We start from the raw sequence: 12,850 nt of genomic DNA, 5'->3' as shown, positions 1-12,850 counted from the left end.
TTCTCAGCGAGCTGCTACTGAATTTGTCTATTTGTGTCACCTGTAGGAGAAAATAGTGAATCCAGAGACATCATTACCATGAGGGCAGTGCTGCTACTGCCCCTGTGGTTTCGGCTGACATTCTCCAGTGGGTAAGTACACACTTATTATATATAGCTAAGGGTGTCTCCCAGTGGGACAGATAGTGTAAAAAAATGACCTCTGAGCTAAAACGTACTGTAAATGTTAATGTACTTGTCACATGCATTGTCGTGTGTTGGTCAAATCTAGATGAATTTTCTTATAATGGACCAACCAAACAGTGATTGTGTATGTTTGTTTACATCATAAAGCAGATGAATGATGTAACACAACCCAATATTCTCAGTAGTTATCTAAATAAAAAAAACCCTTACATATTACTTATATATTATGTGTCTGTGTGAGATCTGGAGAACGCAGTTTCTCTTCAGATTAGCTTTGATATTTGCATCTCCCTTAGGGTTTATTTATGAAGCTGTGAACAAGCAGAATTCCTGAGAAAGGAACATACGTGCAGCGCCTCATGTCAAATAGCCCAAAATAGGCCAAATTTATTTAATTAGTAACAATCTGTCACTTTACATAGGATGACAATTAGATGATTAATCTGATGCTGTAAGTGATGGGTTTGAGTCTATTTGTGGTGTTTTTAAGTTCTATCAGAATTGTAACATCATAACTTCTTGAAAAGCTTTTATATGCACGTCTATCCCATTTCCTTACATTAAACTCCCTCCTTGACCCACTGCAATCTGGATTTTGCCCCCTTCACTCCACAAAGACAGCAATTGTTAAGATTACCAACAACCTACTTACAGCAAAATCAAAAGGCCACTTCTCTCTGCTTATCCTCCTTGATCTGTCAGCAGCCTTTGACACTGTTGACCACCCTCTTTTGCTCCAAACCCTCCAATCCTTCGGCATCTGCAACACAGCTCTCTTGTGTTTCTCTTCCTATCTGTCTAACCGTAGCCTTAGTGTAGCCTTCTTTGGGGCATCCTCTGCCCTGTTACCACTTTCTTTTGGGGTACCTCAAGGCTCTGTCCTCGGCCCCCTACTCTTCTCAATCTACACATCATCATTAGGTTCTTTAATAAAGTCCCACGGGTTACAATATCATTTGTATGCCGACGACACCCAAATCTACCTCTCTGCACCAGACACATCTCCTTCCTTGCTAACCTGTGTCACTAACTGTCTTTCTCATATCTCATCTTGGATGTCCACTCACTACCTCAAGCAAAATCTCTCAAAAACTGAGCTCCTTATTTTCCCCCCTTCTTCCAAAATCTCCACCCCCATTTCTCTATAACTGTTGATAACTCCATCATTACCCTTACCCCACATGCCCGATGTCTTGGGGTCACACTTGATTCAGACCTTTCTTTTGCTCCTCACATTCAGTCCTTGGCTAAAGCATGCTGCATGCACCTTAAAACATCTCTAAAATTAGACATTTCCTTACACAAGACACAACTAAGATTTTAATCCAGTCTCTCATCCTTTCCCACCTCGACTACTGCAACACCATCTTCTCTGGTCTTCCTAGCAGCTGCCTAGCTCCTTTACAATCCATAATGAATACCTCTGCCAGGCTCATCTTCCTTACACTTCGCTCTTCATCTGACATAGAAAGCCCTCCACTGCACTGCTCCCCCCTATATCTCAGACCTTGGGTCAGATTTAACAATGCCTGTTGGACATGACACACTGCAGCATATCATGTCCGCCATACATCGCTGAATGCGGACAGGTTGGCATTTAGCATTGACCAAGCAGTTCTAGTGAACTGCTTGTGCAATGCCGCCCCTTGCAGATTTGGCCGCTAGCAGGGGGTGTAAATCAGCCTGATCGTAACCGATCGGGCAGATTGGTGTACGCTGCCTCAAAGGCGGCGTATGAGTTAAGGAGCAGCGGTCTTAAGACTGCGGCTTCTTAACTCCTGGTTCTGGCGAGCCTGAAGGCTCGTGCGGAAACAGGGAGATTTGGCCCCATTCAGGCCATCATAAATCGACCCCCTTGTATCCAGATACTCTCTCTCCTGTCCACTTCGCTCTGCTCATGACCTCCTACTCTCCTCCTCTCTTGTTACCTCATCACACTCTCGTTTACAGGACTTCTCCAGACTAACTCCCATCTTGTGGAACTCTCTGCCTCGCTCCACAAGACTCTCCCCTAGTTTTGAAAGCTCCCTAAAGACTGTACTATTCAGGGATGCACACAACCTATACTAACCTTTCTTTATACCAGTTCCTCTCCTCCATTGCTATCCCCTGAACCCCCTTAGCATGTAAGCCTAAGAGTCCAGCTGTTTGTAGACCACCAAAATTTTAATAATCGTAAAAAACTCAGGGCAGGTTGAGGTTTAAACCAATTGATTATTTGTGTAACAACCTTTATTCCGTCTCTTTTTACCTGAGTTTTTATATTCTATATTTATATATTGGGATGCCAATCATTCAGACTTTTTTTCTGATATTGGGAAAAGGGAACTTTTTTGTTAACAAAGTGATCACAATTAAAGTCAAACGCAGCTGAGACTGACAACTGCCACAATAAGAGACATTAAACCCAAGTGTTTTTCTTTCATGATTTAGGTAGAACAAACATTTTTTTAAACAACAATTCTTTTTATTCTCTTGGTATAATTTGTTGAAGGAGCAGCAATGCACTACTTGAAACTATCTGAAAAAATGGATGAGCCAATGACAATAGGCAAATATATACAAATCAGCAGCAAACCATTTTAAACAGCTTTCCAATTTATTTCAATTCTCTCATTTATTTTGTTCTTTTAGTATCTTTTGTTGAAAAGCACACCTAGGTATGCACATATGCTGCTGATTGGTGCCTGCATATATATGTCTCTTGTCATTGGCTTTAAGATATCTTTCAGTAGTGTATTACTGCTCATTCAACAAAGGATAGCCAAAGAGTGAGCAAAGAGATCGTAATTAGAAGGTTGTTTAAATGATATGCTTTATCTGAATCATGAGACAAAAGATTTTGGATTTCATGTCCTTTTACAGCTCTCATACTGTAGTGAGTAACAAGGTTTTAAATATCATCAGACTTTCCAAAGCTCACTGTACAGAACAAGGTTTGTCTTTGCCAATATCTTTTATTGTAAGAAAATGTCTGGGCAAGGTTCTAGATACTGTAAATCTTATTGTTTGCCAATGTCTTTTATTGTAATAAAATGGCTGGGCAAGGTTCTAGATACTGTAAATCTTATTGTTTGCCAATGTCTTTTATTGTAAGAAAATGGCTGGGCAAGGTTCTAGATACTGTAAATCTTATTGTTTGCCAATGTCTTTTATTGTAAGAAAATGGCTGGGCAAGGTTCTAGATACTGTAAATCTTATTGTTTGCCAATGTCTTTTATTGTAATAAAATGGCTGGGCAAGGTTCTAGATACTGTAAATCTTATTGTTTGCCAATGTCTTTTATTGTAAGAAAATGGCTGGGCAAGGTTCTAGATACTGTAAATCTTATTGTTTGCCAATGTCTTTTACTGTAAGAAAATGGCTGGGCAAGGTTCTAGATACTGTAAATCTTATTGTTTGCCAATGTCTTTTATTGTAATAAAATGGCTGGGCAAGGTTCTAGATACTGTAAATCTTATTGTTTGCCAATGTCTTTTATTGTAAGAAAATGGCTGGGCAAGGTTCTAGATACTGTAAATCTTATTGTTTGCCAATGTCTTTTATTGTAATAAAATGGCTGGGCAAGGTTCTAGATACTGTAAATCTTATTGTTTGCCAATGTCTTTTATTGTAAGAAAATGTCTGGGCAAGGTTCTAGATACTGTAAATCACATTGTTTCAGAACACAATTTCTGTTCATTTTGTTTAATGTAAAAAATGGTGCAAAAGATCTCAATTGCCAAAAAACAAGTATAGCAGTTAAATCCCGATCACAAAAATATGATTTCTGATAGAACATGAAAAGAATTACTGTAACGTAGAATCATGAACATGTGAGTATGAAATTAAAAGAAACATTTAGGCGTTTGATTTGCTAAATGTCATTTCCATATTTCCTGCAGATCTCGCTAGCTGTACGAACTATCACGTTTCTGTCTATTAAATACGTATACATGTTTAAAGTCTGTCCTGCTCATTATGGAGGGACTATAAAAAGTGCTGAATATAGGTTTAGTGAATCTATTCTAGACCATATATTGATATTTACATATAAATCTTGTCTGTGAACAATTCAGAGTGTAATGCACAAGTGAAACATACTAGAATTATTCTGGAAACATGGCAAACACTTCTGCAATTTAGCAACACCTTTTCTGTGTTGAATTGAATGTGTCAGTTTTGTTGCTGAAATATAGTTGGTAGGGAGGATTGTGATCACCAATGCTGATGCTGTTCATGGATCGTACGGGGGATTTTCCCGCTATCTGCTAAGATACCTCCTCAGCAGAACAAATTGGCCATTGATGAGGGTAGAGCATCCAGATGTGACTCCTATTATTCATATGATGATCAGAAAGGGTTAAACTGATCCCTCATGTCATTCTGTGCATGTTAATAAAACAATATTTTATTACATTTACATTTGGGTAAATAGGAAATGACATGATTTAGTATGGTTTAATGTGATATAGCTCGTGATCAACCATCTCTATTCTTGTAAAGAAGGTTTTTTTTGTTGTATAGCACTGATCAGCCATCTTGTCCTTGTAAAGAAGGGTTTGTTGTGATATAGCATGTGATAGCCATCTTGTCCTTGTAAAGAAGGGTTTAATGTGATATAGCTCATGATCAGCCATCTTGTCCTTGTAAAGAAGGGTTTGTTGTCATATAGCACTGATCAGCCATATTGTACTTGTAAAGAAGGGTTTGTTGTGATATAGCACGTGATCAGCCATCTTGTCTTTGTAAAGAAGGGTTTAATGTGATATAGCACGTGATCAGCCATCTTGTCCTTGTAAAGAAGGGTTTATTGTGATATAGCACGTGATCAGCCATCCTGTCCTTGTAAAGAAGGGTTTGTTGTGATATAGCACATGATCAGCCATCTTGTCCTTGTAAATAAGGGTTTAATGTGATATAGCACGTGATCAGCCATCCTGTCCTTGTAAAGAAGGGTTTGTTGTGATATAGCATGTGATAGCCATCTTGTCCTTGTAAAGAAGGGTTTAATGTGATATAGCTCGTGATCAGCCATCTTGTCCTTGTAAAGAAGGGTTTGTTGTCATATAGCACTGATCAGCCATCTTGTACTTGTAAAGAAGGGTTTGTTGTGATATAGCACGTGATCAGCCATCTTGTCTTTGTAAAGAAGGGTTTAATGTGATATAGCACGTGATCAGCCATCCTGTCCTTGTAAAGAAGGGTTTGTTGTGATATAGCACATGATCAGCCATCTTGTCCTTGTAAATAAGGGTTTAATGTGATATAGCACGTGATCAGCCATCTTGTCCTTGTAAAGAAGGGTTTGTTGTGACATAGCACGTGATCAGCCATCTTGTCCTTGTAAAGAAGGGTTTGTTGTGATATAGCACATGATCAGCCATCTTGTCCTTGTAAATAAGGGTTTAATGTGATATAGCACGTGATCAGCCATCTTGTCCTTGTAAAGAAGGGTTTGTTGTGATATAGCACATGATCAGCCATCTTGTCCTTGTAAATAAGGGTTTAATGTGATATAGCACGTGATCAGCCATCCTGTCCTTGTAAAGAAGGGTTTGTTGTGATATAGCACATGATCAGCCATCTTGTCCTTGTAAATAAGGGTTTAATGTGATATAGCACGTGATCAGCCATCTTGTCCTTGTAAAGAAGGGTTTGTTGTGACATAGCACGTGATCAGCCATCTTGTCCTTGTAAAGAAGGGTTTGTTGTGACATAGCACGTGATCAGCCATCTTGTCCTTGTAAAGAAGGATTTGTTGTGATATAGCACGTGATCAGCCATCTTGTCCTTGTAAAGAAGGGTTTGTTGTGATATAGCATGTGATAGCCATCTTGTCCTTGTAAAGAAGGGTTTGTTGTGATAAAGCACGTGATCAGCCATCTTGTCCTTGTAAAGAAGGGTTTAATGTGATATAGCACGTGATCAGCCATCTTGTCCTTGTAAAGAAGGGTTTGTTGTCATATAGCACTGATCAGCCATCTTGTCCTTGTAAAGAAGGGTTTGTTGTGATAAAGCACGTGATCAGCCATCTTGTCCTTGTAAAGAAGGGTTTATTGTGCTATTACCATGATCTTATTTACTGTACTTTATTTGGATGAAAGGTTTAAAAGCACATATGTATGATAATTAAAAAATGTGCTGGAACGTGCTTCACCCTTTTTAAATGTCCTGCTACACCCATCCAACCATAACATTTGCTGTTAGTAGTAATAATGTTGTCTGAAGAAAGCTTGACACTATGTTATGAATCCCTGGTAACCTTGTGTTGGCAGCCACTGGTGTGACCACACAGTGCAGGTGACAGAAGAGGAGGTAGTGACCCCGCGGAGGGAGCAGGAGGTGCCATGCTCAGATGTCTATCAGTTCAACCTCCAGGGCTGGCAGCTGGACCAGGAGCGCATGAGGCAACAGTACGGAGGGGATGCTGGGATAGCGAGGTTTTACTCTGTGAATGGAGCAGGAGCAATGTGCTACATATTCAGGTGAGTCTACTGATAGACGGCTCTCATTTATGTACTGTTTGTCTTCACTTATATGCTATATACATGTGAGTTTCTACCCACCTTGTTCAGGGGAGTTCTGGCTCAGCACAACTAGTCCTGTTCCTAAGAGCAGGATTTGGGGGGGGGGGGGGCAGCTGATATTGAGGTGTGTGAAGAAAATATAAAGAACTTGTACAAAAGCCTCAGCAAATACTGACTAATGTAATGTAGTCTGCACATTCACACGTCACATAGCAGACTACTCTCTCTGTTATTTTCTGGTCTTTGCTCCCATTCGTAGGACACCTCTGCCAGGTCATATTAGACCAAGAGCACCTCTCACACCTGGCCCTTAGACTTAAAGTGAATCTAAACTCAGAATCAACCCCATCAAAATATTTAACACACAATGCACTTTACTTTTTTATTTTGTTGTAATTTACTCCACATATTGTGCTTTTTTTCTTAGAGAGGTGCAAATGCTGACTCACGCATACTCAGTTTACTTTACTCTGCTATACATTCTTTTGATACATCCTACAAAGAAGGAGAAAGCCCCTCCCCTGAGGAGCAGTTTATTCACATTCTAGCTCAGTCACTCTAATGACATTTGTTGCACAATATCTGTATCTTTGTCCTGAAATGATGAAAGTGATATTGTGTCATTAGGCCGCAGGATACCAGGCCGACTGTGTGGAATCGTACTGTGCGAGCGTGCTGTGAGGGCTGGAGTGGAGATCACTGCACAGAGGGTAAGTTGCCTCATGTAGTGCTTGATTTAACCATGGAAGGTAAGCGCAGGAAATAGTCATCTGGACCCCAAGTGCCAGAGTCAGTAGTCAGAGCTTTATCACTGAATGCCGGATAACTAGAGATTTATAAATATTGCAGACTAGGAAAAAGGTGTCAGTGCCCTGTAGGTGCCAGGCAAAGGGAAATATCTTTTACAGAATGAAGGGTAAGAAAATAAAATAGTCTCCCTGAGTTCTATTCCTATTATTCCCACCATATCCCATTAATGTTTGTGGTTAAGAGTTTAGTTTAAGGCATTTGAACAAACCTTTGAATCTAACAGACAATAAGTGTGTAACTCATCTCTTGAGCCAGACTGCTGGTGCACAGGGCGCTTACAGCATATCTGTGTATGCCACTGAAACAGCAGTATATTTGTGCACTAGTATATTGCAAAAATACTTCTATTCAAAATTATATTCAATTTTGATCATTCTGTCCCTTTAACTGACTTTCATGTCCCGTTATTATAAGAACATGCACACTGACCTATCATGTAGAGTCCCTTCCTCACAGTCACACTGCCCGTTGTCTGCCGCACACTGACCTATCATGTAGCAGAACTGGTAGAGTCCCTTCCTCACAGTCACACTGCCCGTTGTCTGCCGCACACTGACCTATCATGTAGCAGAACTGGTAGGGTCCCTTCCTCACAGTCACACTGCCCGTTGTCTGCCGCACACTGACCTATCATGTAGAGTCCCTTCCTCACAGTCACACTGCCCGTTGTCTGCCGCACACTGACCTATCATGTAGCAGAACTGGTAGAGTCCCTTCCTCACAGTCACACTGCCCGTTGTCTGCCGCACACTGACCTATCATGTAGCAGAACTGGTAGGGTCCCTTCCTCACAGTCACACTGCCCGTTGTCTGCCGCACACTGACCTATCATGTAGAGTCCCTTCCTCACAGTCACACTGCCCGTTGTCTGCCGCACACTGACCTATCATGTATAGTCCCTTCCTCCCAGTCACACTGCCCGTTGTCTGCCGCACACTGACCTATCATGTATAGTCCCTTCCTCCCAGTCACACTGCCCGTTGTCTGCCGCACACTGACCTATCATGTAGCAGAACTGGTAGAGTCCCTTCCTCACAGTCACACTGCCCGTTGTCTGCCGCACACTGACCTATCATGTAGCAGAACTGGTAGAGTCCCTTCCTCACAGTCACACTGCCCGTTGTCTGCCGCACACTGACCTATCATGTAGAGTCCCTTCCTCACAGTCACACTGCCCGTTGTCTGCCGCACACTGACCTATCATGTAGCAGAACTGGTATAGTCCCTTCCTCACAGTCACACTGCCCGTTGTCTGCCGCACACTGACCTATCATGTAGCAGAACTGGTAGAGTCCCTTCCTCACAGTCACACTGCCCGTTGTCTGCCGCACACTGACCTATCATGTAGCAGAACTGGTAGAGTCCCTTCCTCACAGTCACACTGCCCGTTGTCTGCCGTACCCTGACCTATCATGTAGCAGAACTGGTAGAGTCCCTTCCTCACAGTCACACTGCCCATTGTCTGCCGCACACTGACCTATCATGTAGAGTCCCTTCCTCACAGTCACACTGCCCGTTGTCTGCCGCACACTGACCTATCATGTAGAGTCCCTTCCTCACAGTCACACTGCCCGTTGTCTGCCGCACACTGACCTATCATGTAGAGTCCCTTCCTCACAGTCACACTGCCCGTTGTCTGCCGCACACTGACCTATCATGTAGAGTCCCTTCCTTACAGTCACACTGCCCGTTGTCTGCCGCACACTGACCTATCATGTAGCAGAACTGGTAGAGTCCCTTCCTCACAGTCACACTGCCCGTTGTCTGCCGCACACTGACCTATCATGTAGAGTTCCTTCCTCACAGTCACACTGCCCGTTGTCTGCCGCACACTGACCTATCATGTAGCAGAACTGGTAGGGTCCCTTCCTCACAGTCACACTGCCCGTTGTCTGCCGCACACTGTCTGATCTCTTACTGTTTGCAAGAATCTTTTGGGTTTTGTTGGTTCATGTTTCTTTTTGTCACCCACAGGCAATGGTTTTTTGGGGAGATGCTTCTCCAGCTGGAATTGCCAGGACTTCCTCAGCCCACACAACGTCTCTCTTATTAGTATGGAAAAATGCTGCTCCCAGGCTGGGGGCCACAGCTGGAAGAACATCACCTCTGACTTCTGCTTCAGCTGCTCCTATGTGACTCCCACAGGTCAGTACAAGCTGATGTCCTCTGCTGGTGTCAGGGTGTCTAGAAAGTGCCACTTCCAATATGTCTCCTCTCTTGTCAGGGTGTCTAGAAAGTGCCACTTCCAATATGGCTCCTCTCTTGTCAGGGTGTCTAGAAAGTGCCACTTCCAATATGGCTCCTCTCTTGTCAGGGTGTCTAGAAAGTGCCACTTCCAATATGGCTCCTGTCTTGTCAGGGTGTCTAGAAAGTGCCGCTTCAATATGGCTCCTCTCTTGTCAGGGTGTCTATAAAGTGCCGCTTCCAATATGGGTCCTCTCTTGTCAGGGTGTCTATAAAGTGCCGCTTCAATATGGCTCCTCTCTTGTCAGGGTGTCTATAAAGTGCCGCTTCAATATGGCTCCTCAACCACAATCCTCCTTGCTCCGGCTTAGAATGATGTTGTCACAAAGTAAGTCAAAATAGCAGAGAAGCAGCACCCGGGAAAAACAAATAATAAGTCCAATAAACGATCCACAGGCAGCAACAAAGTTATCCACTCATTTAATAGCACAATAGAAGGCACAAAATACAAAGTGCATTAAACAAACCACCAACAAAAATAGGTCAGAAAAGGTCAAACATGTCTTGTAGAATTTTTACACATTACTTTATCAATGACCCTGTTAGACCACAGACTACAAACACCTAAATATACTGCTCAAGAACCCTCCCCCTTACAATGAATTCCAATAACAGAGCTGCGAAGAATAATGCAGCACCTGTTGAATAATCAGCAACTCAGGAAAAAAGGGGACAAGGGAAAAAAGGAATGAACTAAAACATAAACAAAATGTAAGCAAAGAATAATAATAATTAATATACTATATATTAAAATAATACATTAGAACAATATATAATATAAACAGATAGCTTATTTTACACAAATAGTTTGACATCCCATTCAGAATTCGATCGTTTTGGCGTTCTAGTGTACAAATGGAATATCCAAAAGACTTCTTGCTGTCTTAGGACTTCCTCCCTATCTCCCCCCTGGGGTGTCTTGGAATAATTTGGATACACTGAAACGCCAAAAGGGAACTATCTCCATTATGTTCCCTTTTAAAGTGTACAGAAATGGGAGTAGTGGGTTCAGGATCCTCTATCGCTCTGAGATGCTCCAAAAAACGATCCTTAAGGGCACGTGTAGTTAAACCTACCTACTGCTTACAGCACCCCCTGCAGGTCAAAAGATATATTGCAGAACAAGAATTGCATGTAGTGTATTGACGTATTTTATATGTCTTTCCTGTTACCTTAGAATGAAATTCCTTTCCAATAATTCCATATGAACAGGACTAGACTAAAATTCTACAAGACATGTTTGACCTTTTCTGACCTATTTTTGTTGGTGGTTTGTTTAATGCACTTTGTATTTTGTGCCTTCTATTGTGCTATTAAATGAGTGGATAACTTTGTTGCTGCCTGTGGATTGTTTATTGGACTTATTATTTGTTTTTCCCGGGTGCTGCTTCTCTGCTATTTTATCCCTAAATATAACAGTGGTCTAAAAACCTAATCATAACCCTTACCCTATCCCTCCCCCTAACCCTAACCCTAGTTCTAAATCACAAAATAAATCTAGTTCTAATCCTAACCTTAATTCTAAACCTAGTCCTATCCCTGTCTGCTGTAATTTCTCCCCTACACAGTGTAGTACCACTGTAGATTCCTCTAGATCAGGAAATCATACGATTAAAGGGACATGAAACAAAAAATAAATATTTCATGATTCAGATATAGAATACAATTTTAAACAACATTCCAATTTACTTCTATTATCTAATTTGCTTCATTTGTTAGATATCCTTTGTTGAAGAAATAGCAATGCACATGTGTGAGCCAATCACACAAGTCATCTATTTTCAGCCACCAATCAGCAGCTACTGAGCCTATTTATAGATGCTTTTCAACAAAGGATATTAAGCAAATGAAGCAAAGTATATAATATACATTGGAAAGTTGTTTAAAAGTACATGCTTTATCTAAATCATGAAAGAAAAAATGTGGGTTCATGTCCCTTTAAACCTAGCCATAATCCTTACCCTATGTCTAACCATATATCCAATATATATCCCCAGGCCTAAACTTAACTTTATCACTAGTCCTAATCCTAATGTCTGCTGTATCTTCTCCCCTAGACATCCTGGTACTGCTTGAGATTCCCCTGCAATGAGCAATCTGATGATTAACCCTAACCCAAAACTAACTCTAGCCCTAGCCTCAACCCAAGTATTACCTTAACCCTAAACCAACTCTAGCCCTAGCCTCAACCCAAGTGTTTCCCTAACCCTAAAACAAACCCTGACTCTAACCCTATCTTTTAACCTAACCCAAACCTAAACCTAGCCTGCCCAGCTTTAGCCCTATCCCTTAACCTAACCCAAAGCTAAAGCTAGCCTGGCTTTAGCCCTTTCCCATAACCTAACCCAAACCTAAACCTAGCCTGCCCAGTTTTAGCCCTATCCCTTAACCTAACCTACTCTTAAACCTAGCCAAGCTTTAGCCCTATCCCTTAACCTAACCCAAACCTAAAGCTAGCCTGGCTTTAGCCCTTTCCCATAACCTAACCCAAACCTAAACCTAGCCTGCCCAGTTTTAGCCCTATCCCTTAACCTAACCTACTATTAAACCTAGCCAAGCTTTAGCCCTATCCCTTAACAAAACCCAAACCTAAACCTATCCCAGATTGAGCCATATTCCTTAACCTAACCCACTCCTAAACCTAGCCCAGCTTTAGCCCTATCCCTTAATCTAACCCAACCCTAAACCTAGTTCAGCTTTAGCCATATCCCTTAACAAAACCCAAACCTAAACCTATCCCAGATTGAGCCATATTACTTAACCTAACCCACTCCTAAACCTAGCCCAGCATTAGGCCTATCCCTTAACCCTACCTACTCTTAAACCTTATTCTAAACCAAGACCTACTTCTAGCACAAACCCTTGCTCTGTGTAACCACTCACTCATTGATATGAGGGGCCTTTTGGTTTATGATATGAATCAGTGTGCAGGTAAGGCTCAGGAAGTAAACTGTGCCTAGGTCAGTCCCCGTATTACTGGAGTGCAGGAGTGACGGTCAGTGGATAAAATAACTGGTATAGAGACACCTATACCAGTTCTAGACAGGGTGTGTCATGCAGGTTATACAAGAAGATGTCAGGGTAATCAGCCTTGGTTGCCCA

At 41.7% G+C, this 12,850-nt stretch overlaps 1 protein-coding gene across 1 annotated transcript in view; it reads left to right on the top strand.

Moving 5' to 3' along the window:
- Positions 1 to 6,236: 6,236 nt before the first annotated feature.
- The window catches only part of LOC128661241 (SCO-spondin-like), a 624,208-nt gene continuing 617,594 nt past the window's right edge, over positions 6,237 to 12,850 (top strand). Inside the window, exons 1-4 of the mRNA XM_053715520.1 lie at positions 6,237 to 6,271; positions 6,443 to 6,652; positions 7,322 to 7,404; positions 9,479 to 9,649. Of these exons, the coding sequence (XP_053571495.1) occupies positions 6,237 to 6,271; positions 6,443 to 6,652; positions 7,322 to 7,404; positions 9,479 to 9,649 (499 nt within the window). The remainder of the gene's footprint in view (positions 6,272 to 6,442; positions 6,653 to 7,321; positions 7,405 to 9,478; positions 9,650 to 12,850) is intronic.

Source organism: Bombina bombina, chromosome 5 (genome assembly GCF_027579735.1).
Source record: "Bombina bombina isolate aBomBom1 chromosome 5, aBomBom1.pri, whole genome shotgun sequence".
Classification (NCBI taxonomy): domain Eukaryota; kingdom Metazoa; phylum Chordata; class Amphibia; order Anura; family Bombinatoridae; genus Bombina; species Bombina bombina.
Note: the sequence above shows the minus strand (reverse complement) of the source record. Positions and strands in the feature narration are given on the sequence as shown.